This window comes from Pseudomyrmex gracilis, unplaced genomic scaffold, assembly GCF_002006095.1.
Source record: "Pseudomyrmex gracilis isolate BER0280 unplaced genomic scaffold, ASM200609v1 scaffold_18, whole genome shotgun sequence".
In the NCBI taxonomy this organism is placed as follows: Eukaryota; Metazoa; Arthropoda; class Insecta; order Hymenoptera; family Formicidae; genus Pseudomyrmex; species Pseudomyrmex gracilis.
Genome location: NW_018020602.1, coordinates 1,197,602 through 1,224,685, shown reverse-complemented (window position 1 = coordinate 1,224,685; position 27,084 = coordinate 1,197,602). Strand labels below are relative to the sequence as shown.

At 37.5% G+C, this 27,084-nt stretch overlaps 1 protein-coding gene across 4 annotated transcripts in view; it reads left to right on the top strand.

The window, feature by feature from the left end:
- The first annotated feature begins 1,665 nt into the window (after window positions 1-1,665).
- LOC109864251 (Down syndrome cell adhesion molecule-like protein Dscam2) overlaps window positions 1,666-27,084 on the top strand; it is a 62,888-nt gene continuing 37,469 nt past the window's right edge. For all 4 annotated transcript variants that reach the window (XM_020445289.1, XM_020445288.1, XM_020445292.1 and 1 more), the window contains exon 1: window positions 1,666-1,750. In XM_020445289.1, coding sequence (XP_020300878.1) covers window positions 1,717-1,750 — 34 coding nt within the window. In that variant the 5' untranslated portion in view covers window positions 1,666-1,716. The remainder of the gene's footprint in view (window positions 1,751-27,084) is intronic.

The following is a 27,084-nucleotide window of genomic DNA, read 5'->3' as shown; positions in this document are numbered from 1 at the left end:
CCACGAAGGCCGGCGTTGAACAGCAAAGACGACTACCTTATATCCGTAAAACTCGGATTATTACCGCTCAAGACGGTTATCTCGCCACACACACACACACACACACACACACACACACACACACACACACACACACACACACANCTCTCTCTCTCTCTCTCTCTCTCTCTGCACTTTCTCATATATGTATAAATCGAAATGCATTTATCCACTAATCGTCAGTCGTCATTGCTGGATTCACTATTATTTAATGAACTCTCGTGACGCAAATTCATCTCATTCATTTCACTTCGGTTATTTTTCTAATCACGGAAAGTAGCAAAAAGAGTCGGTCGAAGTTCCCGGTGGAAACTGCAATATCGTTACGAAATAAATATCAAATCTTTCTTCTTCCTTTCCTCCGTCATACTTTTTCCCGTGACTTTCATGTTTTAACGTCAGCAGGTGATAGTGATTGAAGTATGACCTGTCCGGGATAAGAGAAGAGCTCGTGATGTAAGTAAGATAGAAAAGTGGATGTAAAACTCATACTCGTCGCCACACTACGTTTAAGCATAATAAAAGTTCGATCTCTTGCCTTAGTGCGCATAAAAAGAATTTTTTCAAATAATCTCAAAAGAAAAAGAGAAAATACTGCATGATCGAGTAGTATTCTGCAAGTGTACAACATGTATGGGAGACGAAAATTAAAAAAAATTGTGATACGAAGAAAAAAAGCTTGACGGACGACAGGATTACCGTCGGACCTGTTGTCGTTCTTTTTTCACTTCGCGAATCCCATTCCCTCTCAACACTTGATTTCCGTCTTTCCCTATTTTCCTCTTTCGTTCCGTATCTCTCGTGTTTCCCTTTTCCCTCCTCCCACGTTTCTCATGTCGTCTTCACCTCGAGTCCGCCATTTTTGTTTGTATTTTGCGGTGATCGTGGACCGGAAACGGACGTCCGCGCCGTGAAAAATGGCCGCCGTTGCGCTTCCGGTACGGGAACATTCCCCCTCTGCCCTCCACATTGCTTCACCCTTCCTCTTATCCTTCCTCGCACAACTTCCCCTGTCCTGAATCCTATCCTACCACCCGACGTGTATACCTGGGGCCACGTTGACGCGTTTTTATCCAACTCGTTTCTCTCTTCTCTCCGCGGTCACTTGCTGCTACGTCCTATCTTTCTGCTCTTTATTGCTGTTCTGTCCGATTTCGGACGCCATTGACCCGCGTCATCGCCGAAAAGTGTGTGTTCATTCGACGCAACATCGTTACATATGTTTTCGACGTCGCGCAAACCAAACATTTTATAGTTTCGCGTTCGATTTTTCGATTATAATAATTGAGCTTCTTTCTCTCACCGGTACTGCAGCGTCATCGAGAGTTATACTCAAAAGAAGTTACACTCGAAACACGTTACGTTATCGCGGCACTTTTGCGGAAAGAAGATTTTTTCTTGAATTAATCCGGCCTTTGTTTTTGTCGAGATATCGTTGCATTATTCAAAGAAATGATAAGAAGCGAACTTAAATTCTCTCTTTACATGTGCGATGTTTAATTATTCGTTTGTATTTTGATTAAGTAGAAGGTTAAAAAATTAATAAATTATCTCTCAAAAAATTATTAAATATTTTAAATATATTTTAATATATAATTGATTTTCTGATTTATGTTTTAGAAAAGCTTCAAGAATGTGTTAAGCTGATCCGATCTAAACGCACTAGGATTTTTGGGAATGGACTCGATACTGTTGCTGCTTCTACTGATCGGTGAGTCTTTTCCTTAATATCGCGAAATGTTTTAGCGGACAATTCGAAGCAAAGTTAATGTTCTTCGGTGATGACTGCGGTTATTAACATAGGATTCTATGGCTTTGAGACGAGATCTTTTACAGCGCAGAGCTGCAACATCTGAAAGTCGGCGGCGAAAACTTTGGCGCTACTTATTACAAACTTCGATTCGGGGCTATATCCTTTCTTTTTCTTCGCGACGATGAGTTATTCCGAAATGTTGAATATCTTCGCGGAGTCGGGATATACTGGTACACGGAGTGCCAGTAACTTTGTTTTGTCTCATTTTTCATTTCAACAACGTTGTCAAGTAAACGTATTTCTCTATAGAAATCCGTAAATACGTGAAACCAAGTTTGTTCATTTGATGATCATTTTGAAATATCTTCAATTTCTTCCTTCGATAATGCAAAAATATATACAACAGAGACTTTTTTTCTTCTATTCTATGATCAAACCGAATGAAATTATACTTCTTGAGACCTGAAATTTTTCGCGAATATACAATTTCACATGCGGAGCACGCCGATGACACGAAAATATTAAATCCTGAAACGCAGTTTTTTGTCTGTATTTTTTTGCCGGTATTTTTTTGCCGGTATTCTCATCCGCAAACACCGGGACCAAGAGAGGACAAAATAAAATTCGCGATCTCCATCGGAGCGAGAACATTCGCTACGGGGGAAAGTGACTTCGATTTGACGCTCCGTGAACTTGCAGAATAACCCGACTCTCTCTCTCTCTCTCTCTCTCTCTCGCTCAGTTTTGGACTCGGCTGTCCTTTTCTCGTGGACGGAGAAAAGCGAGGAGAAAAAATTGTGTCCGTTCCGCAGCATCTCTACGTACGCGCATATCCCACAGTTCGGTCCACGGTCGATGACCACGTGGAAAAGGTAGGAAGGACGACGAAACGAAGCGGGAGCAGGACCGAGGATAGGAAGGGAGAGGGAACGAGAAAGGAGAAAAAAAGAATAAATACGTTTAGTTTGGCAGCCTGTGGGTGGTGATGCTGGTAGTGGTGGTGGCGACGGTAGTGGTGGTAGTGGTAGTGGTGGGCGTCGAACTCGGGACATCGCGCGCGGATGACGAGTAATCGATCACGAGCACTCTGCCAACACTACGTGGCGAAGAGCACGGTGGTTCTCATTCGGTACGTAATGCAGATACTTAGATGATGATGATGATGATGATAATGATGATGATGATGACGCGTGCGCACGTGTAACGTGATTGTAACGTCGATCTATTGATTTTTGAGCAATCTCTGATTTTCGAAGGCGAGTTTCCGTGATAAAAATGCAAAAAAAAAGAGAGAAAAATCAAGGAAATTCGCAGGGGAAATACTCGGTGATTATTCCGAAAACTCGCGGTGACGCAATCAGAAATTATCAGATCGACTTCCTTCGCCTTCGTAACACATACACGTCTTTCTATGTACGTTCTCGGTAATAATTCGGGAAACGCGTCCGACTCGCCGTCATGTCGGGAGATTAGTTTTGGCGTGCGGGAGATTCGATCTCTCGATTTCTCCCTTTATACTATGTGCAGAAATTCTCACGAGGGGCCGAAGTGCCGTCGTCGTCGTTGTCGAAAGAGACCGTCGCGCAAATCCCTGAGCATAGCTGAGAGCCATGCGCCGGAGATATTTGCGGACGAGTTCGTAATGCTTTCGCGAAAAATACAGAAACCCCACGGCTGGCAACCCACCCTCTCTCCATCCCACCCCGCGTACATCCGGTTTACCCTGGCAGTCCCTGTATCGATTTCTGTCCGATGGAGTATCGCGATACTCGCCCTCTCACCACCCTCTCGCTGCGCTCCTCTCCATCCCCGATCGCCTCTCTTTGTGACTCGTCCCCTTCCCCTTCCCGTTTGCCCTCACCGATCGTCCCTCACTCAATATCCTTCTCTCGCTTCCTCCCTCGTTCTCGTGTCGCGTGTCCTTTGCATCGCGATTTTCAATACCGTGCACACACGTGAAACGAAGGTGGACATCCCAGGCGAGATGGATCATTACTCTGTGATGCCGGTTTTTTCATTTTTGGCACACGCGCTCTTCTTCTCGATCTCTCAAGTAATCTGGCATGGATCAAAATGCCTGTCACTAAACGATTGAAAAAATATGAATGCTCTTGATAACTAACTCTCTTCGATAGCGGACTCAAATATGATCAGTAAAGATTCAGTAAAAATAAATAATTGTTTGCACAAAAAGAATTTTGATGTAAAATATTAAACTTACTGTTACTCTTTTATTATATATCAAATGTTATAACATATCATACGGGTAGCGCGCAAGAACGCGTGAGAACCTCTGAAGTAATCTTAGAGTTAATCAAGTTTGCGCGAGGGTTGTATTTAGTTACACCGAGATCAAACTTCGGATCGATTTCAATTCGAATATCTTATTGATTATAGACCGAGAAAGGAGAAAAAAAAGAAATAAAATTATGTTGCAAAGATCTTATTTGGATACGCTCGTATTCGGATCATTACGCGAGTGCGATACGAGTCGACTGTCACCGACCTCTCATAAATGCCGGGGATTATCTCATGCGATCGTTGTATCAGATCACGGCAACGACCGTGCAATGAAATGATAATATGCGGAGGACACCGAAGACGAGCAAAATTTAAATTACGGCAAAAGCACGTATATGCACATGTATGTACATATAAATGTAGGTGTGTGCACGCAACAATCTCTCACTCTCTCTTTTCGTTCATTTATCATGGCATCCGGAATAGTGCGAATCGTTCGTCGGTTGGGTGGAATTATTTATCTCGAAATAAAGGCTGCGCGCTTTGCGAGCCGAACGGGATGGATAGGAAGCAAAGGCTGCATGACATCGTGATTTTTATTTTATCGCTGAAGGATACAAAAATCGCGCGCGTTACCATTTACCACTACTACACACTCTTGCGCTCGGTTTCGAGGTCATTGACAATCGGTGACCGGCTTGTGCGTTCTACATTTAATTGATCAAACAAATGGCAAATGGGATAACAGTACGAATTTTTGCTGTAAAGATTGACATATAAAAAAAAGAATACAACATAACTGTTATTGACGCTATATGACATATCAGCGCAAGTCAAATATAGAATCGAAACACAAAATAACGTGGTGCAAATCATATTTTTAATATTATATTTTTGTGCGTAAATAAAAATGAAAAAATATCTCTTGGAAAAGTTGCAAAATTCTTTGAGAAACTTTTGCGCATGAACAAGTAGAATTAAACAGTATTACTGAACACTATCACAAATTTAATTGGAACTCAATAAAAATTTTAGACATTGAATCAAATGTTTACAAGAGAATCACATCAGAATCTTATGACTGACACAGAATCCCTGGACAACATATACTTATACCTGTACTAGACAAAATCGAAATAAAACATACACACACAGAGGGAACTATCAATTCAGACACATAGTATTTGATTTTATACCAGTAGCAAAGTAACTACCGAACGAAATAGAAGTTTACTAACCACGGATGATTAAAATTAAATTTTACTCTATTGTTATCGAAAATTGACACTCTACATCTATTATGTATGTATTATATATTTAATGTTTTATTAATTTTTCCACTAGAGAATTATATTCATTTGACATAATCGAAAACTTTTAATTAAGTGCTTATTGTCTGCGTTTTAATTTTATACTTCTATTATACAGTGTACAACTGAAGATGACTAAAATAAAAAGTCGAAACGTTTACAAGATTCTTTTTTACTTTCAAATCAATTCTTGCAAAACACCCAGCAACGGTTCGCACAAGCCGATTACTTAAACACAACATTTGGATTCAGCAATTCGAACCGGAGGTCACCCCTCTAAACACATTTTTAAACAGTATTACTGTTCAATAACAGTGTTTTACTGTAGATTCACGTACTAAAAAAATGCAACATAACCATCATTTGACGTTACATCATATATCGGCGCGAATAAGGTAAAAAACACAAGTGGCGATGCAAAAAAATATTTTTCTAAAAAATAAAAAATGGAAATATAATATATAGATATACTGTTGAAAAAGTTGCAGAAGTCTGAGAAATCTTCCGGTATTATCATTCTTATTATTATTAATGGAATTAAATGATATTTTTCACACTATAGATTGCACGCTTTCTCTCTCTCTCTCTCTCTCTCTCTCTCTCTCTCTCTCTCTTTCTTTCTTTTTTTCTTGGTAACGTGTACGGGGAACAGTAACTTTTTTATCGGAAGTTTATTCTATCGCCACTCGAAAATCGTGCCAATGAATATTCCCGACAAAAAGCTCTTATCCAGGTGGCTCTACTACTTTTATTTCAACTTCCTCATGGGATCGCTTATTTCTCTTGTTCTCTCCCCTCTTTTCTTCTTTCGTACTTTTTTCTTTTCTCTGCAGAGCGTCCCGGAGGCGTGTGCGTTATACACGAACCGTCATTACAAAGCGTTCGAAGATTAAACTTATCACGAACGAGAAAAGCTGATGAAAAGACATCGCGGATTAACGTCGTGAATATCATATTAAACCCATGCGACAGGGAATCCGTTCCCTTCTTCCTAATCCTTAATAATGTTTGTGATATTATTTATACAAGACGCGGGGATGTCACACCGCGCGAAAAAAATCATATCTCGCTTTACTACGAGTGGTGCTCGTGGAAAAGAGAAAAAGATTTAAAAAAATACATGTATATAACATGTCGAATGGTTCGACGCATCTAGTTACATGCGTGTTGCGAAAAGCCGAGCTTGCATTTTGACCATTCGATTTCGAACAAAATCGATTTCCGTGCAACGGTCGTTGCGCCATCGACTGTTACCAAACGTAACACACCGTAGTCACCGTCACCGGGATTTTAACGTGCGCCACAGGGACCGCACAGGGCGCGTTGCCAGGGGCGCTAAAATATGTGTTTAATATTTACTCTCGACCGCATGGACGAAACGTATGGCTGCCAGGCGTAACAAATTTCATTATTAAGAATATTCTAACGATCGAATAGCGTTCGTGGCTCTGCGAGTCATTGACAGAGAGCGAATGCACACAATCGAGAGATAAAGTCGACATGCACAACGAGATAAATTACTATATACTAAATTAGGTGTACTTTCTTGCTATTTTTCAATTAAAACGCAATCAAATTATTATGTTTTGATATACGGACCAATACTGTCTGTAACAAGAGTCAATTAAAAATCAAAACCAGACATTAATCGAATATCTCACAATCTAATATTTATAAACTAACATTAAAATTGGTCATTAAGAGCCAAACGCTAGATGTTCGTGCGAAACGAATACATATAAATACGCGTATATATATATATATATATAAATATATAAATATATATATATATATATATATATATATATATTTATATTATTTCAGTGTAAATTTTTACAACTGAATTTTGAATTGAAGATTTAATTCTTCACTTCACATAGGATGCTGAATGTGCATCACATATATGAGAACCCGAGAAAAAATGAAAAACTGTGATCATGTGTGTGGATTATATATGGGTCAAGTATAGCTTTATATGATCATATAAGATTTAAGTCGGATGCGATTTCATGTAATCGTGTAAAATCAAATCCGGAATTTGATGCGATTTGATTTTATATAATCATATATAAATATAGAAAATATCATGTATGATCATATAAAATAAGATCCGAAAAATTTGGCGCGATTTGATCACTTATAGGCTAAAGGAATTTTTATTGATTTCCTTCGGGGTTACAAATATTTCTTTACATTTTTCTTCCACATCTCTCACAACCAATTCAAAGCTGATTGGAGGTCCGATTCAGTTCGATTTTTTCAATTGATGAACTCGACTTGAAAAAGACTGGCTCGGAAAAAATCGACAGTGTGAATTCGAACTCGGAAATTCTTAAATTCGTATAAGATGCTATATTTGCATCTCATATGTAAGAGATCCCGTATACCTACCCCCCCTAACTAATTTTAAGGTATCGAACAAAACAAATTGAAAAAATCTCCAGTGAAGTAATATCTAGTAGAGACACCGTTTTAAAACTTTTAAGTGAATCTTGGAGACTCATATCTGGCAGTGAAGGGTTAAGAGCCAAATGCTGGATGTTCGTTCAAACATTTTTAATGTTAGTTTAGAATTTCAAGGGTCTTACTTATTTCTTCATTCAAATATTTATATTTTTGCAACTAAAATATTTATATTTAGTCGATGATGATGTTTTAGTGTAACATTCACGTTGTAATTCTCAAAAAGCCATTACGTTGTTATTTTTATCGTGACAAAATCGTGAAGACATTGTCTTATTTTTTCATTCCTTTTTCTATCTTTTTTCTTTGTTTCAAATATATATATAATGTTTTTCAAACATATGTACGTATAAACAAGTTTAGATTTCATTTGTCAAATTGAAGTCATTCCTTTTATCTATTCAGCATTGTTTGACTAAATGGATAATTGAATTACTAAATTTTATCACAGCAAAAAGATCGAATTATATTCGCTGAAGTCTTCTTATGATTAATTATATATTCGTTAATTATTCATTCTGTTTTATTTTTGATTATTTGATTTACATACGAACCGGAAAGAGAAGGCTATTTAATCGTGAAAATCGATGTGGGGATTGATGTCATCAGCATGGTAGGATGACGTAATAGGAAGGATACATGGTAATCGAACGATAGAATCCGGACAGGAGAACTATGGAAATGAAATTTTGATACGTGTAAATATTAAGCGCGCCGAGGCCGCAATTACACATACACACGCGCACGATATATATGTTTTGTGATGCGTTTAGATTTAGGTTACGTAGAATGCGTATTGCTATTTAAATATACAGCAAGTTGCAAAATAATTTATATTACATAAAAACTGGTGAATAATTACACGGATTGTAATAATGACAATTCTAATAACTGAAATAATAATGAGAGCAAAACATTGGCTTGTCAAGCGAGAAAGTAGTTCGTTAGAGCGTGTGAATGGCTCAAATTATTTCAACATTATTATCAACAGCCCGTTCGCCGTGCTTACTATGATGTAGTTTTCTATTTTTTTCACAACACTGAAAAACACAGTTGTATTAATTATATTATTATATTTTTCCAAATCTACAAGAACAAAACAATTTTTTAAATATGGATTTGATATATTTACCGCACGAGCGTTAAATCGCATTTTAAATAGGCCATCTATAGATCCACGTGTGTGCGTCAATTCCGAAAATACGCAACAGTGGATCGTATTTCTGCTTTTAATGCTGATATATCAGGATAAATACGCGTTGTGTTTCGCATTAACGTATAATTTATATAACAACAGGAATAATTATGTTGAAAGCTTATTTCGCGAACTGTCGCATATCTAAATAATCTCATAAGGAAGGGAAGAGGGGAAAACGCATTGAGCAAAATATTAAATTATATATACACACACACATGTACAGCGTGAGAAATCAGTTTCTCTGATTTAACTCGGAACGTCTCGATATAATTACACTATTACAAACGAACGCAATGCGCGCGTATCCTTCCGATGAACAATCGATATTTATCTGATTGCGTCGCGCGCATCGTCTGAAAACTAATTTCACGCATAGCGTTATCATTACGTTGATTTGATTCTGATTTTTCCTTGTCATATTCCGGCCGTGTTTCCTCTTCTCATTCTTCTCTCATCTTCTCGTGATACATTCCTTTTCTTTTATTTTCTACGTACAAATCGTTGTTATTCGCGTTCGCGAGATTTTGTATATCTTGTCGTTCTTTTAGAGAGCTCCGGAAAAAAGCAATATATCTAGTTTATTAAATTTCCATTTTGTTTGCCACGGGAAATGAATTTTCAGACGTGATTTTGAAAAAAGGACTCGCTTCGTTCGCAATGTACCTTTATGCAGAAAAATCGACGTCGAGGCCTTTCGAAATTAGAATGTCTGCGAGTGGAAATAATTTTTCATACAGACGAGAGCTTTGCCGTTGCTTAAAATATGTGCTAAAGGCAAAGTATCTTGTATTGTTTTTTCAAGCAATATAATACATTTCACTGTTGCGTTTGGATCTTTTTTCACGCTAAAATATATGTACAACGCAATACTAGACAATGCGCAAACGTATAAATGTGACAATAATTTATAACACCACATAATTCGTACAACTGACGCAGTACGTACGAGACGCGCACGCGTCAAGACGTTGCGTTACGTGACGGCGTTCTGTAATTCGAACCGCATTTTCACGGCGACGACGTATTCGTCATATGTCGTCGTCTTCGCATCTAATCCATCACGTGGCGTGGCAACCATCGGGCGTCGTCGTCCCACATCAACGCAAACGCTCGTTATTGCGCGTTAAAGTTCGTTCCAACTTCGTATTCTTAGAACTGTTCGTTCTAACTGTCAGCATGACATACAAACGCGCGCAGAGCAGGTTTGCGCGTTAACGCAAACGGTGACGACGACATGCCAGAAAATTGATAATCGCAAGAGGGTACCACACCTCGCGGTATAACATCTCGAGAAAACGTTCGCGAAACATGTCGCCCGAGACGACCGACGACGTCACGTCGCCCACGAAGATATGCAAAGCAAACGTGCTTCCGACTTTCTGAATGACAAACCCGCGCGAAATACGACGCGGCTTATTGAGTGAAACGTCATATTCCTCGGCAACGGGAAAAAATAAACCATTTGTGCAAATAATCAATTTGTGTTATCGTTCAAATGGACGTAAAATAATATTTTCGTTATATTTCACGGAACCTGTCGAGCAAATGCAATTTTTCTTGCAGAGTGTCGCATATTCGAAATCGAAATAAAACTTTTTAGTGAACTCTCCGGAAGCCGCGGAAAACTTCCGCTCGCTTTGTAAAAATTTTGAATTTATTAATTTTTATTTGATATAGTACTTTTTTTGAAAATAATAATTTATCTTAGTTTTTTTTATGAGCTCTTTCTTCTACCTACTTCAAAAACGGGTGCACATTTGACTTGTACTTTGTACGCGGAGCTTCGCGAACGAGAAGACGTCTCTCCGCATTTTTGCACACACAGATATACGTGTCACGCAAGACTCTCTTCTCTTTTTTCTCTTTAGGTAGCACACCAATACCTTACAGACATTCTACGCGCGCCGACGAGCTGTGCAATATCAAGCTACCGGCAAAATTCGAATTTCTCTACAGTTCGTAACTCAAGAGCGTCACTTTTTCTCACGCTCTATAAATTGCTAAAGCCGGTTCCAGCATAGACAATATACATATGTTCAGAGGTATTTATCGGGCTGAAACAGATCCTGTCATGAGAGAGAAGACGCGGCCATGTGAAAAAAAATGCAGCAAAATTTAAAAATATGGAAAAACAAACGTAAAAATGAATAAAAATATGAAGAAATACGAACAAGTGGAGAAAGGGAAAGAGGGAGAGATTACAAATTAAAGCGATTTTTAACACCGCATACATAAACAGCGAATAATAAATTGCTTAAGATAGCATTTCCGAAGTTAATGATGCGGCCTGTCCCGCAAGAGATTGATGAAACCGAGTTGTAAATCACATTAATGATTTATTCGGTTCTGTTTCGGCCTTGCTTCTGTATCAGAACACAGTCATCTTTGATGCGCGAAATGACCTTATGTTCACTAATTTTAAAGCAGTTCTTCGCAAGATTCTTTTTTGAGGCCGATCGCATTTCGATCCCGTTTTGTGAATACGAATGCATTTTCACGCGTGCTAAAAGAAAACGTACTTTCTATCTTCGCACGTGTCGTGTGCTGCACCGGTACAATAACGCGCGCGCGCAATAACATTCGATTATTAGTAGTTACGGATGCAGGAAACGCGAAGTGATACGGTGAACGGACAGAGGGTGATAGTATGGGAGGATATCAGTGGTCGAATGGTCGTATATCAAATCTCTGTCCGTCTCCTCGCCGCTTTCTCTCTCTCTCTCTCTCTCTTTCTCTCGAAGTTTTGCTTTTTGGCGCAGCTGGTCTCCATATTGAGAGCTAGCGCGCGCGCTTTCGAAAGAGTCGCGTTCGAATAACGCGCGAAACAGATATTTACTCGGGAAATGAGTATACAGACAGAAGAAAAGAGAGAGAGAGAGAGAGTATGTACTTGCCGATATCAATAATCGTGCAATTCTTCACATGCAAGTATCGGCGAGTAGTCATCTTGTTTGTTTACGTTTGAAGTGTAACTCATACTGTACCAAATACACAAAGTGCGGATAATACATTGCATAAAGAAATTTAAACTAACGTGAACAAATGTAAATATGGTGCGACTTTCAAGAAAGACTTTTCAAAGAAAAATAATGACAACTTTTTACTTTTTTACAATTTTGCCTTCAAACTAAAAGAATATAATATTATAAATAATTTATTTGTCTAATTGTGCTAGGATAATTTAAGTATATAAATTATGTAAATTTTAATTAAAATCAAATTTAAACAATTAATTAAAATCTGATGTAATATTTGATGCTTCGCGGTGTGTTGTATTAATATTTGAAGATGTTTTTCGGGTTTGAATCGCATAGTGTCATTTTTTTACCGACGTTTCGTGAACATTTCATCTCACTTCAGGGATTTCAAGAGCAGCCTGATATCAGTATCTTTTTACCCTGATAAAGTGAACTGAAATGTTCACAAAAAGTCGGTATAAAACTGACACTAACGCGGTTCAAACCCAAAAAATATCATCTCAAATGTTAATTAATTAAAATATATATAGTTAATATATATAGTTAAATATATATAGTTAAAAAATGTTAAAAACATAAAATTCATAATTTAATTAGTTGCTAAAAAAATGAAAACTTTCTAAAAATATGTATTAAAGTAAAAATAAAGTTCTATGTGTTTTTCGTTTAAATAACGTATATCTTTTATACATATATTTATAATGTATATATATGTATACATAACATATACATATATATTATGTATACACCTACATAACACAAAATGCGTGCATCGTACTTGCGCGCGCGACATATAAATATATGTGCCGAATTTTAATGAACTTTGGAAATTGTTTGTGACTCGAGAGTTTATAAGAATTAGAACTTTCCTTTTGCCGTGGCACAAAATTCTACCCAAGATGGCGCGTAGGGCATAGAAGAGAAACGATGACAACGAGGAAGAGAACGGTGTCGATTTCAACGACGAAGTTTATCGGTAAACCGAAGTTCACTGCTAATTTCTCGTCCCGCCACACCTCAAAGTGCGCTTTAATTGCGTTAGACGGGAAGTAAATTACATTAGATTGTCAATCCTCGAGGATGTAAGATCCGATGCTGGCGGCTGATTGCCGCAGCTTTCGGGATGCTTAGCTGGTGACGTTCAACTTCATTTTCCGCAAAGTGGATCGGAGGAATAAGGATCCGCGATTAATTAAGAACGCATCCGGTCTCGATCTCTTGTTCGGACATTCTATTCCCCTCGAACGTGATTACGTTTTCTCTAACGAGCGGAACGAGTGAAACAAGAAAAAGGACAACTCGCGTGTAAGATAAAACGCGGCTTATTCGATATAATTGGAAAACCAATCCTCCTCGATAAACGGATCTCTTCGGATAATCGATCCGGGAAGAAAGAGAATCATCGAAGAGAAAACATGCGATGAGTCGATTATTTTGAAAAAAATTATGTCTGAAAAAAATGTTTTAATTATAAAGAAGATTATTATCCCATTTTTTAAGGCAAATCTCATTAGTTGACTATACTTCTGTAATCTCTAATCTGGTACATTACTGTAATTTGGAGGAAGATGTGATGAACTTAATTTTTCGTATAAAGACATGGGTTTCCTAGACTTAATCAAAACTTGCGTATCAGTGTCAAAGTCAAATTATCGGGGCTGGTCCCGTTTTTTTAAACATTTACCAAAAATATTTGATAATACAAAATTATAGTTCGTGAAAGCATGACTTTTTGCTCTTTTGTTCTAACGATATTTAACATATCAGAGTAGTTGCTTAAATAACGTTCCGGAATCAATTTTGATCAAAATAATTTTGTTCTGCAATCGTTGTTCTAGTGTAATGACAAAAAAACCTCTCGAAAATCTTTGTCAAATTTTATTAAATTGTTGCATTTGTATCGTCTGTTATTTTTTACAAATGAAATTAAAGTGGAGTAAATGAATATGTAGTAAAGGGTCATATTTCCGGGAAATCGGGGAGATATAAAATTTGATACTGCATTATTAATACACATGTAGTACGTATGTATATCGCGCACTTTTCTGATAAAGCTGATAAAAATACGCATATCTGAGTTAAACCATAATCACGATATACTTGTAAACGATAAAATGAATAATACAGATACAAAACCATTTTAATGCGTATATCGAAAAAGAGAGACATCTTGATTCGAACATTCATCGCGCGCGCATGCAATTTACATTATAAATATATGATGTCTGTTCGTGGTTAATGTTTCGCCTGATGTATCTACGTTTTTCGCAAATTCCCACTGCGTGCCGTTTTCAATGATGATCAATCATATATTAATGATATAATTGCGCGCGGAAAATAAACTTGCCCTGCTATACGCATGCGCGAGAAAAAACCACAAGAGTTGCAGTTTTAAGCGGGGGAAGAGAGAAAAAGGAAGAGAGAGAGGGGAGGAGAGGGAGAGAGAGGGAGAAAGAGGGAAAAAGATTTATACAGGTCAGACATAAATGCCTTTATAAATGAATTTCGACTCGCTCAATTTTCCGCTGCAAGTTTTATATACTTAAAGGTTGATTACGTTATTTTAATTAAAATGCTAGTATTTAATTAATACAATGTTTGGAAAAACTAATAAACAACTATTCAATACATCAACATCTTGTGTTTTGGCTCGATATTTTGGCCTAATTTATCATTCATTTTATTTAACTTATCACAAGCAAACTACATTATAAGATATTGTAATGTAATATTATAAGATATTCGATTGCGTGTGTGTGTGTGCTTGCAAGAACTCGCGCTAATGAAAATTTTTAATCTTATATATATTTGTGTTTCTTGCAAGAGTAGAGCAAAAGTAGCTTTCAAAAGCGACAGATTCAGAAGCTGCGCGCGTATTTAAATTTTTTTGCAGACACCAAATGTATCAAATAAATGTCGAATTTTTAAGCGAGGACCTTACAACTATGAAAGAGTACACTTTTCTTGCTTATATATGCTCGGTGTGTGTGTGTGTGTGTTTGCAGCATCGTATACGTCGAGCTCTCCGAAAACCGGGTCAAAAACGGTTTGACTATCCTCTCGAACGTGTTATGAAACATCACTCAAAAGCGCTTTGAAAATACGATGCACATGATGCCTAAACGTCCTCAAGAGCGATCAGACGAATCTTCTCTTGCTCACAGTACATTTTTCTTGCATTTATCACGCGCTTGGCCCAAGACAGGCCAAGTGAAAGTGACCTGAAAGCTATTGCGAGTCTTGAAAAATTTGTCAGTTAGAGATTGTATATTGTTACAATACATTATACAGAAATGATATCGATTGCGAGATAAAAAGAATCACATCGTACGTGAGAATACGAGAAAGCGGTATAAATAGTATATAATGTTCTTTCCAAATTTAATTTCACACACTGTAATCTAATGTGTACGATTCAATTGGAATAAAGCTCTCGCTTACTGTTTCGCGACCGCGGAAATTTTCAGAAATAAAATTCACGGCCGGAATCGCGAAGCACTTTTGAACATTGCAATTATCATGTTCCTATTAGAGAGATTCGCCGATTTAGTCTCGAACTAGTTGGCTAATGCGTTTGAGGACCTTTTCGCAGAAAGACGAGGGGAAGTAAATCGGTCGAGGAAGGGAGGGGTTGACGATTGGAGAGAGATGATGAAGAGAGAGTCGCATAGAGGCAGCGCGCGGCATAATCGGCTTACACTATAACAGCCTGACGGGCGCGTGAACGGACGAGCGGATTTGATCCCAAAAAGCCTAATACTCTTGGAAGCTTCTGATATAAACCCCCTTTCTCTTGTCTGCTTGCGCACGCGCTGCGCGTTCGACTTCGCCGGCGAGATGTAACGAAACGAAATCTTTCGAGTGCGTTTTTTCTTTCGCGTAACGCAAAGCCAATCGACCAGTACGCATCGAGATTATTGCAAACGAGATAATGAATTAGACTATTATGTTATAATGTGAGATTATTACATTTAACAGAAGAAAAACTCGACGCCTTCGAGAAATATAGGTGATAGAAATTGTTGGTTTGCACAAGACGTATCTATTCTTTCTTGTAAACAAAAAGCAAAACTGCTTTTGCAATGTTCCTCTTTGCGTTGTCAATCAAAAACTCTGTCGCGCGACAGAAACATCGCTTGTTCCATCTCGCGTCACTTTCCAAAGTTAAATATTTTTTCGTAAAAGAATAAACGTATTACAACAATGCGACACAGACAGACGTACGCTCGACGTGATTCACATACGTTAAAAAAAAACAAAAAAAAAAAAGTAAAAAAAGAAAAAAGCGAGTTTAATTAAAATCATCAGATCTATATGAAAAATTTTTTGACTGACAACCAAAACTTTTTTAACGTAGTCCAAATTATTTTCAGTAGTATTTGCAGATTTATTTAAATGTATATACAAAAGATGCGTATGTATATGTAACATGTTTTCTCGACGTGATTGCATTATTTTTCCTCCTCTCTTCTGGCCGCAATCAGCACAACATCAAAAGCGGATTCTTTTAAAGCGTGCGCGAGCAAACGCGCGTTTTTCCTCGTGCGTCCATTTACGTCGCAATCTCCCGTTGTTGTTTCACCAATGTTAGCTACCGGGTCCGCTTTGACTTACAACTGCATGTCAACGAGTGAAAGAATAACAAAGAGTAGGTAGACAAGAGAGAGAGAGAGAGAGAGAGAGAGAGAGAGAGAGAGGGAGGGAGAGAGAGAGAGAAAGGACAAACGTTTCTCCGACTTGAAGAAGAGAAAAGGAAGAAAAAGAAACGGCAGATGAAAGGACAAAGAAAGTGTAAGGCTTTCTCTGATTTAATTAGCGAAATGTACTGGGCTACAAAGCGTGTCTATCCCCGGCGACTTGATGACGATGGCGAGTTCCTCGATTTCAAAGCCTCTCATTGTCAACGGCGCGGCAATGTTTCTTCTCTTTGCTATCTCTTTCAATCTCCATCTCTTGAAATTTAAAAAGAATCACTAATTGTGCGTTTAATTTATTTACAAATACATCGCGCAACTTTTTATATGCGATTTTGCAAAATATCGCTTGCGGAATAAAATCAAGCACGCGACGTGACACAGGAAAACCTATGGTACGTTGCCACCGATACGAACAAGAATAGTTCACGTTTTCTCGCTCGAGGCTATTTACTCTGACTGCGGTCGTCTTTCGGGCGAGAGAGCTTATCCCGAAAGAAGCGCGCGCGTGGGTCGATGTTGAGAGGCAGAAGGTGGAGAGTTGAGAGAAAAAGGATTCTCTCTCCCGCAGTCGCCAAATGCGATCGAGCGCGCGCGCAAATACGCGAGTGAACGAGCGTGGCCTGGAAACAAAGAGCGAACTGCAATAAAAAACTTATTAAAGAGGTTCTGGCCTGGCGAAAGTCCTGGTAAATATTTGACCGGTCTTTAAACCGCCGCCGACCTCTCCGAACCATTACGACTACTGCGAGACTGTAACTCTCTCTCTCTCCACCCCCTCTCAAGAGTTGTCCTCTCTTCTTTCTTTCTCTTGACGTGTTTTTCCTCCCGGTCTCTTTTTTATATCTCCGAAGTCTCTCTCATACCTTGCTTCTTTATGAGTTCGCGTTACACCTCATCAGGACACTGCGGTTGTATCTTATTTCCGCGCGCGCGCGCGTTTTATTCTGAACAACTTCAATTGCGGAACAGACCATGCGGGAGTAATTATCTTCTGGAAAAAAACTCGGAACACACGTGCGGACGGAACATAACGAGAATGATTAGGATAATTGCTCGCGGTTGAGTCCGCGATGATAACGCGCGATAATAAAAGCAATTATATTTTAAATGATAAATAAATATCGTTTTTAGACTCGAAAAAATCAACAACTTCTCATTGACGAAAAAGATATCAATATCTGTCGTCGGAGCACGTGGTCGTCACATTATTTTGCTGTTTTTTTTTAGTATATGTACTTTCGAAACTTGTTAACGATTGTTTCCAAGAATATGTAAAACTTCGGATATATATATATATATATATATATATATATATATATATCACATTGTTTTCAAGATTTTTTAGCGTTTCCAGACTTTTTGAAAACCCTGTATGTATATATGTATGTATGTATCCGACGTCTTTCGTATCTTTTATTAGTTTTATCGTGAGATTTTTATGTGAAACTCAAAGAGAGTATTTCTATGAAGGAACTTTTAATTGGCCGCCATGTTTTTGCGGTCGTTGATTATTTTGCGTTAAGTTAGATATTTCAGTGAGACAAAAAGTCGGCTCGAAACTTTGTCGAGAGAGCGACATGTCGTTAAAGTTGTTGCGATGTCAAAGGTCCTTCGAAACCTTATTTGTTTCCGACATTTAACTCTTTCTCTCTCTCTCTCTCTCTCTCTCTCTCTCTCTCTCTCTCTTTCTCATTTCTTATATATTTTCGACTTTCTATTAAAACTTTGATCTTATCTTTTACATTTGTCAGAGCCGATGTTTTCAAAACGCGATAACGCCGGATGATTGCGATACCTGCAAGTCCGACTATAGTTGCTATCACAAGCACAAACTCTTGTTTTCTCATAAAGTGCTACTTGACCAAGTCGGGCGCACTTCGAGTTTGACTAAACTCTCTGCGGTAATATAGTGATATAGAAAGTTCTTTGCCGCTCTCTCACTTTCATTTTCTCTCTCTCCTCTTTCTTCTCTTTCTCTCTCTCCGCACTCTTGTTTGGCATAACACGGCCGATATATCGCGGATGAAAAGAGGTTTCGCTCGGGATATCAACCCGAGCAAGAGAGGACGGCAGACGACAAGAGAGCGGCGTAACTCCGAACGACCCGGACCTACAGGCGGTCTCGAGTGTCTTGTCAATATGTATAGTGTCATCGATGTCTCTCTATCGGATGAATCCCCGCGATGCAACCCTCATGTAATACGCGCGGACGCATGCGCTCGTTTGCAGGGATCTTCAATCTACACGGACCGCGATTCACAGTTTATAGATGAAATTTTTTCGTTTGCGCGAGTTGACTTCTGTGCAGAAAAAAAGACGCGATTCACATTACAATTTCTGGTTCTTCAGTTAGAATCAATAGTCTATTTGCTCTTTGTACAGAAAATAACTTTACTCCACGGTTTTTTGCTTTTTGGGAAAGTATTATTTTCTAAAGGATAAAAAGGATAAAAAGAGAAATTTTTATTGATTCTCCTCAGGGTTACAATATTTTTTTACATTAATATATATAAAGCGAGTCACTATATATATATATATATATATATATATATATATATATATACAGGGTGTCTGACAACGAACTATAAAGCCGACGTGTGTAGGTAGATCGAGTCATTCTGAACAGAAAAGTTATATACCATTTTGCAAAATTCGCAATATTTATTGAGATATGAATTAATAAATGTGAGCCAATGAAGACGCGGGGAGCGACGATCGGACTCTATAGGCGTGCACGATTATCAGATGAAAAGAAAAATGGCTTCTCTCATGTAATGTCTTAGTAACGAGAGGAGTAAACAAACAAGCGCGGCACGACTCAGTTTCTTGCGATCGGGCGCTATTCGGCGGTACGCAGCGAGCAGCGGCGAGCAAGGAGTAGAGCTGATAATTGTGCACGCCTATAGAGTCCGATCATTGCTCCCCGCGCCTTCATTGGTTCACATTTATTAATTCATATCTCAATAAATATTGCGAATTTTGCAAAATGGTAAATAACTTTTCTGTTCAGAATAACTCGATCTACCTACACACGTCGGCTTTATAGTTCGTTGTCAGACACCCTGTATATAATGACTCAACAATTACTCCTTTAGTATAAATAATAGAAAAAAATGATTCAGGACTTTTCGGCTCAGTTTTATTCCTTCTATCTGCGAGATATGTTACACCCAATTCTGGGACACCCTGTATATACAGGGTGTTTGATAAGTACCGTCTTATCGCTTGTAGATAGGTAAAAGGGGTTATTCTAAGACGAAAAATCCTATACCACTTTGGAAGATTCGCAATAATTAACGAAATATTAATGAATAAAAATCCGCTAATCAGCGTGCATCCAGAGTAAGGACAATGTAAGGACAGCCCAGTCTTGGCGCTTGTTGGCGAGCAATCGCCCCGCTACCCCTCCGATTCCGCGCCTACTCTTCGAATTTCTGACGCGCTGTATACACATGTTATTATTATTGTATTAGCTCCTCCCATTCTGTCGCTACGGCACGTACGTACGACTGGGCTGTCCTTACGCTGTCCTTACTCTGGATGCACGCTGATTAGCGGATTTTTATTCATTAATATTTCGTTAATTATTGCGAATTTTCCAAAGTGGTATAGGACTTTTCGTCTTAGAATAACCTTTTACCTACCTACAAGCGGTACTTATCAAACACCCTGTATATATATGGATATTTTATATTGTGACTTTTTATTGCACAGCAAATATATATTTTTTCATAGACAGTTATTATTTACTTTACGTTTACATCGGTGATATAAAAAAACATTTATGCTTTACCTTATACTGCCATAAATATATTTTAAGGGCAAGTGTCTATTTACACTCAATCGAAATTAAAGATAAAAATTCAGTGATATTTTTAAAATACAATATTTGGCGCTGGATAAGAGATCAGCAACTTAGAAAAAATACAACAGATATTGCTGAAAAGTAGTAATAAACAATTTAATAGTTATCGACTTTCCACGACTTCTTTTTTCAAAAAAAAATTAAAACACACGGCACTCTTATTTTTTTTTATTCCTTTAATGATAGGTTTCGTTTCTTAATCATTCGGAACAACGTGTCAAATGATAAATGAAACCTCGAGTCTTGATTTCCGCGGAAAATTTGGGAATCCCTGACATCAAGGGTGGTCGCACCGTGCACATAGACGCATTAAATGAGAATTACCCACTTGCATCGTATCTCTCAAATTCGGTTTCCCCTCTTGAATGCGGCGGGCACACACTCGGGACCGGTCTGAGATTGCATGCCGATGCTGTTGAATAATTTTCGTCCCTCACGTTTCGCTGCGAAGTCCAATCGCGCGATTTCGCAATACACAACGACAGATGACACTAGGCTTCCGAAGTATGTGTATGGATGTTTCCTTCATGAAGTTATGCATCGTGAAAGGTAATAAAAATGCAGGGTGGTAATTACTCGATCAGACAATCATTAATCTTCATCGCTTGTATCGACCGCGACGTCGTTAAGTTACCGCACGCGACGCTCCATCGCTGTTAATGAAGCGCCGTGATATATCCGAACTGCGATTTTCCGTGCGTATAAAAGTACGCTTTCATTAATCAAACTACGTTTTGATCACAAAAAAGAACGTGCGGAACTTGTTGGCGAAGCAATATATTTACAAGATTCTTTTGACACGTTCGGTCTCGTTATTGAGAACGAAGGCTTAACGAGGCTTGATACTATTTTCGGTTAGATATGAAGTTACAGCGATTTTTCTCCTTATATTATTTTTGTTCTTTGAAATGCAAGCAAAAAAACGGAATTTTATTCACCTTTATTTATATATACAAGTTTTTTAAATAAAACGGAAAACTATGTTTTATTATTTCGGAAAAAACTACGGTTAAACAGAACTCTTATTCTGCTTTTTGAGAAAGTAAAAGTACGCATAATATTAATTGTTTTTTCACGTTTTTTTCAATTTTTTTAGATGCTTTGTAGTAAAACAAAATCCAACTATTTTTATAATTTACTTAATAAGCCTATAAAAAATACATGTTTTTTCAAAATTTTTAATCAAATATAAAATAAGAATAAAACGTATTTACAACAATGTAAAAAAATATAAATGTAAAAATTCAGCCAAAAAACGAAACAAAAAGAAAACAAAAGAAATAATTAAAAACTTTAATGTATTTACACATTAAATTTGCATTCATAAAACTTAACAGTTTTTATTCAAAATCTCTGCTTGTAACTAGCATATTCCCAAAGAGAATTTGCTTCTCAAAGAAACTGTCATTAAGATAATATACCTCAACGTACATAGCCACTTAATATTCGTGCAAAGAATTCGCGTTTCTACTAAATTGCCGTTAAAACGTTAAAATGCGCCAATCGAGCAGTCGCTTCGAATGGAACACATCCGCCAACTTACCCGAGATCCCCATATACTATTACAGAGATATTTCTTCCTCTCTTTTTCTCTTTCTCTCTTCGTGTATCCAACGCTATTTGAGAACTGTCAGTAGGCATGACGACGACGACGAGTCGTCGCATTCACGACAGAAATAAATACAGGAGTGAAAAGGGCTCGGGCTCTTTTCACGGAAAGGATATAATTGCCAGAAAAATAAACGATCGCAAAGTCTGTTTGCCCACGTCTTTCTCCACCACCTTCCTGCGCTCAGCGAAGCGGAACTCTTCGTACCCTATCTTCTGGTCTCTCTGCTACCCTTCTTTCTCTTCCCACCTCACTCTTATATTCTGTCTCACTCCTTTTCGCGCACTGCAACTCGGCTAACATCCCTCATTCGGTTCCTTTTTATCTCCTCTTTGGTTACTTTCCGTGCATGTCCCACCCATACAACCATCGTACTGTGTCATCGTCGTTATTCGCTCCCTTGCCGTCTGTTTCCCGCTCGTTTCTTTCTTTCTCCGTTTCCCATCGACTGTAGTCAGCCACATACTACCGTCGCGACTTGTCATGGAAAGGAGCTCACTCGAGTCGCGGGTCAACGAATTCGCAATTACGATCTTTCACGTTGACGTGACTACCTCTCTCGTCGACTTCGACGCTTCGCTTCGTTCTCGTTGCGCGCGTCTCGACTACCCGCCGTGTTCTGCTGCTTTCTCTGCGTCTCCCGCTCGTCGTTCCGAAGCACAGGAGTTCCTTGGGATTTTCTTAGTAAATCCATCACGAAAGCCGATAATGCGAAGTGTTCAAACGCTGGTATTTATTTAGCGGAAAATACATCAATACGCGGAGAAGAAAGAAGAAAGACCCCGAGGGGTTGCAAACGTCCCGCGAATTCGCAAGCAGCAAGAAGAAGGAAACTTGAGTCTCACCATTTCTCCGCAATATTTAACATTTATCTCTTTAATCTTCTTCTGCGACACCGCGATGTAACTGTCCGTCGTTTTTTTTTTTTTTTGAAGTGCTGACATAATTGATGCGCATCGGATTTTACGATACGCACACGCTGTATCTGATATTTTTGTGTCTCATCGTTTCACTGAAGTGGATTACGAATTGTGCAGTCAAATCAGATCAATTGATATATCGAAATTACGGTTTTAATGCGCTCTTCAATTTTGCTATGCCATTTTGAAATTGTTTGAGAAAGAGAATATACATGTATAACTCATAACACACATGAAGTGAGTAAACTTTTGTTTGTTTTATAATATACTGTTTTATAATAATTATAATATACTACAAAATATCTACAAAAGAAGTGATATATACCTACTACAAATTTATCTACAAAATTTATTCTACAAAAGTGATAGATATAATAATAATAATAAAGTAATAACGCCAATAGAAAAAAATTAAAATGCGCGAAGATATAAAATGTACGGATGCATATTCATGCTTCATGCGCTTTAAGATATTGGAATTCAAAGCGAGCAAGCGACAGAAAAAGAAACGATGTTCGCGAAAGTTGCGCGTCGTCATACACTTATGTTCCTTTGACACACTTCGAGACATAGAGGCGACAACGCAATGTAAAAACAATGTCGACGGTCCTTCAAAAGCTTTGTCAGCCGACTCCCTCTTTTTACTTACTCATCTGCGTACGACGACGCTGCAGCGTCATCGTTCATAGGCGTCGAACGTGTCGTGCGTGTTAAATGTCTTTTATTGTCGCAAAAAAATGCTTCAAAACACAAAAAAAACGCGATGCAAAACTCGGGAAAATTTGCACGAACAATGAGTAACCGCGTTAATTAATGTAAGCAAGATATCACGTTATTTCATATAAAATCTAATAATGTATCTTTTGTACATGCATTATTTCTGACTAAAACAGCAGCTCAAACTTCATGAAACAAAACCGCTTTGACTTATTGCTGTATTTTTTGACTCCTTATTATATTTGTATATTAATATATTGTAACTTTTCGATAGAAATGACCATTTGTTCGCATTAGGAAGATCGAAACTGTCAACGCAAGTTTTAGAAGAAGTGCCAATAAAAGAAATTTTAACTCACTATCAAGTGTCCCTATTGCTCATATTACTACTCGTCGTTGTTTTTCAATTATTTATTTGGATTTATGTATGAAGTTAAACCAATTTTGAAACACAAAAAACATCGATTGTTAATTTCATAATTTGGTCATTGTTTCGTCAAGAATTGTTTCAATTTCATGTGTAAAGACAAATCATACTGTACAATGTGTGAGTTTTATGTTTCATTACGCGCCAATAATATTATAACGGATATTATATGTATATAAGCCATATGTATAATAATACACGCAGAGAAAAGTCAGAATGACTCGGCGCCAATGATTTCATGTCGACGGTCGGCATTAAATGGAACCGCATATGTACACGCGAGAATTTGTGCATTATTCGAGAAGAATGAACGCGTAACTAAGTGTGCGCGAGCATACGTATAGACGATGCCGCTCTACGTGGAAGCGGAAACGACAATGCACAGGAGTACTGTTCGGTTTTCGCTATGTGAAAAGGAAGCAAACACGTGGCTACGTGCTTGCTTTACCTTCTTGACAACAAGCGAGAATTTATGCATTGAACTCCTGGCACGGTCCAACAGAAAGGACGAGACTTGCACAACGAGACGAAGAATATTCTCACAGCTATAATACACACGTACAACAACTTTCGCTTTAATATTTCTGTATGTTGTCTCGTTACATTACTTTCCAACAGTAGATATCTGTCAATTTACTGTCTATGATAATTTGTGACATAGTTGTTTTATATAGTTTTTATTTGTAAAATCTTATTTTCAAACTTATACATAAGTATATATTGTGTAGTTTTTATATCTCTTATCAATTATTATTATTCTCAATTAATAATCTTTTTATTGTTATTATTATTATTGTTGTCATTGTTGTATTGCATGCGAATAATTAACCACTTAATTATTAATTAACCACTTTATATGTAAGAATTTTAATGTTCAAATGTTTCATCTATTTTTCACTTATTTTATGAGAACATTTTAAAAAAATTTATTTAAATGTTTGCAAAGACTGAAAAAAAAGTTACAAAACCTCTCTAAACTCCTTTAATGACTAATACCTTGACGCAGTGAAAGGGCTTAAATATGGCGTTATTAATGAAGTAGTTAATAAAGCAATACAACAAAATTCCGTCTTTGCAAACAATTAAATAAATTCTTTAAAAATGTTCTCATAAAATAAATGAAAAATAGATGAAACATTTGAACATTAAAATTCTTACATATTTATTACAATTGCCTGAATGTTTATGAGTACTTAATATAAAAAAGTACACAAATTAACATAGATAAAAAAAATTTGGAAAAATAAACAGTACGCAATTTATCTTATTAATGATAAAAGTTCTTGAATAACATCTCCCTTCCAAAATAACCTTCATTTTAATCCGCTATTTGGAATTTTGTACTTCTGATCCCAAAATTCGTAGTCAGTGCTCTACAACCATATGTATATAAACTTTTTTATATACTTTCAGCTACATTTTATTTCTTTGATCCGCCATATTAAATCTGCCATTAAATATATCGTAATTTTCGCAGCGCTACCTACAAGAAAATATTCTCCCGAGTATTTAAAAAAAAAAGTGTCCAATTTGGTTCAAAAATACGGTGTCGGTAGATTTTTGTCCATAAAACGGCACATTTTTCCCACTGTGCGCCGCTGCTCTCGCGCTGGGTCGCACGCCGCTGTAAATAATTCATTCCATGAATTATTTCTGTTTCTATTCCCGACTATCCGCAACGAGAAATCGATCCTTTTGATCACCGTATGTCCTCTTCTTCCTCTTTGCTGCGTCGCAGCGTTTTGTTTCTGCGCACGCTATGTATAACGATTGATAAATATTCGAAACGAGCATAAATAGTAAACACTATCATATTTCTATTGTCAAATATCAACTTTCAAAAGAATAAATGTCAAACGCTGGCTTATTATCGTAGTATTTATATCTTCCTAAAGACTCTAATATTCGCTCAGCTTTTTACAGTATTGACAAATTGTCTAAATTCATCAATGTTCTCAAGGATCCTCTACCTCCATCCAAGAACCACGTTCTTCTGTTGTATATAAAATAAATTGCCGTGATTGTGATGCATCATATATCGGACAAACTGACAGAATGTTGCAAGCGAGAATTAAAGAACACAAAAACCATATCAATAGAAACTCTTCTCAAAGATCTGTGATTACTGATCACAGAATCCAATACTTTCACGAATTCGAATAGGATAGCGTAAAAATAGCGAGAGATCTTATAACAAACGTCTGATATCAGAAACTCTATACATAAGAAGTCAAATTCGCGGTCTTAATTTACATAGTGACACCGAAAATCTAGACAAATCTTACGAATATACGGATATTCGAATAACTCGAATAGTACTGTTCGTACTATTCGCTGCACGAAATATCCGGTTATTGGAATACTATCCGTTGACCGAAGTTTATTACATATATATTATAATCGAATATCCGGATATCTGGATCAAAATGTTATTTGAATTTTAGCCGCAGCTCTACTACTTTTGCGTTATTCCGGATTATTAATCATCTCTTTCAGCTACTTATCCTTTCTCGATCATTGCCTTATGATCGTGTACAAATGCATCAATCGCACGAGTACCGCAAAGTTTTCTGTGTGGATCTATATAAAAAAATCCATGTGTTTCGCGAAGTGCGTGTTTTGGAGCCGAATGTATCGCATCTATTGTTGCCTCTTTTCCGCGTTGCCGATTGGTTGGTTGATTGATCGAGTCAAATCGAATCGGTAAGATCGATAGAGTAAATAATGAAAAGCGATTTTGAGACAGGTCGTCGTATATGTAGAGAAAATTAAAAACGTAACTAAAGTCACGTGACAGGAAAGAGTAGAAAAACAACACGTGAAAATAACGTGACTGTAATTTATATTATATATAACATTAAATAATA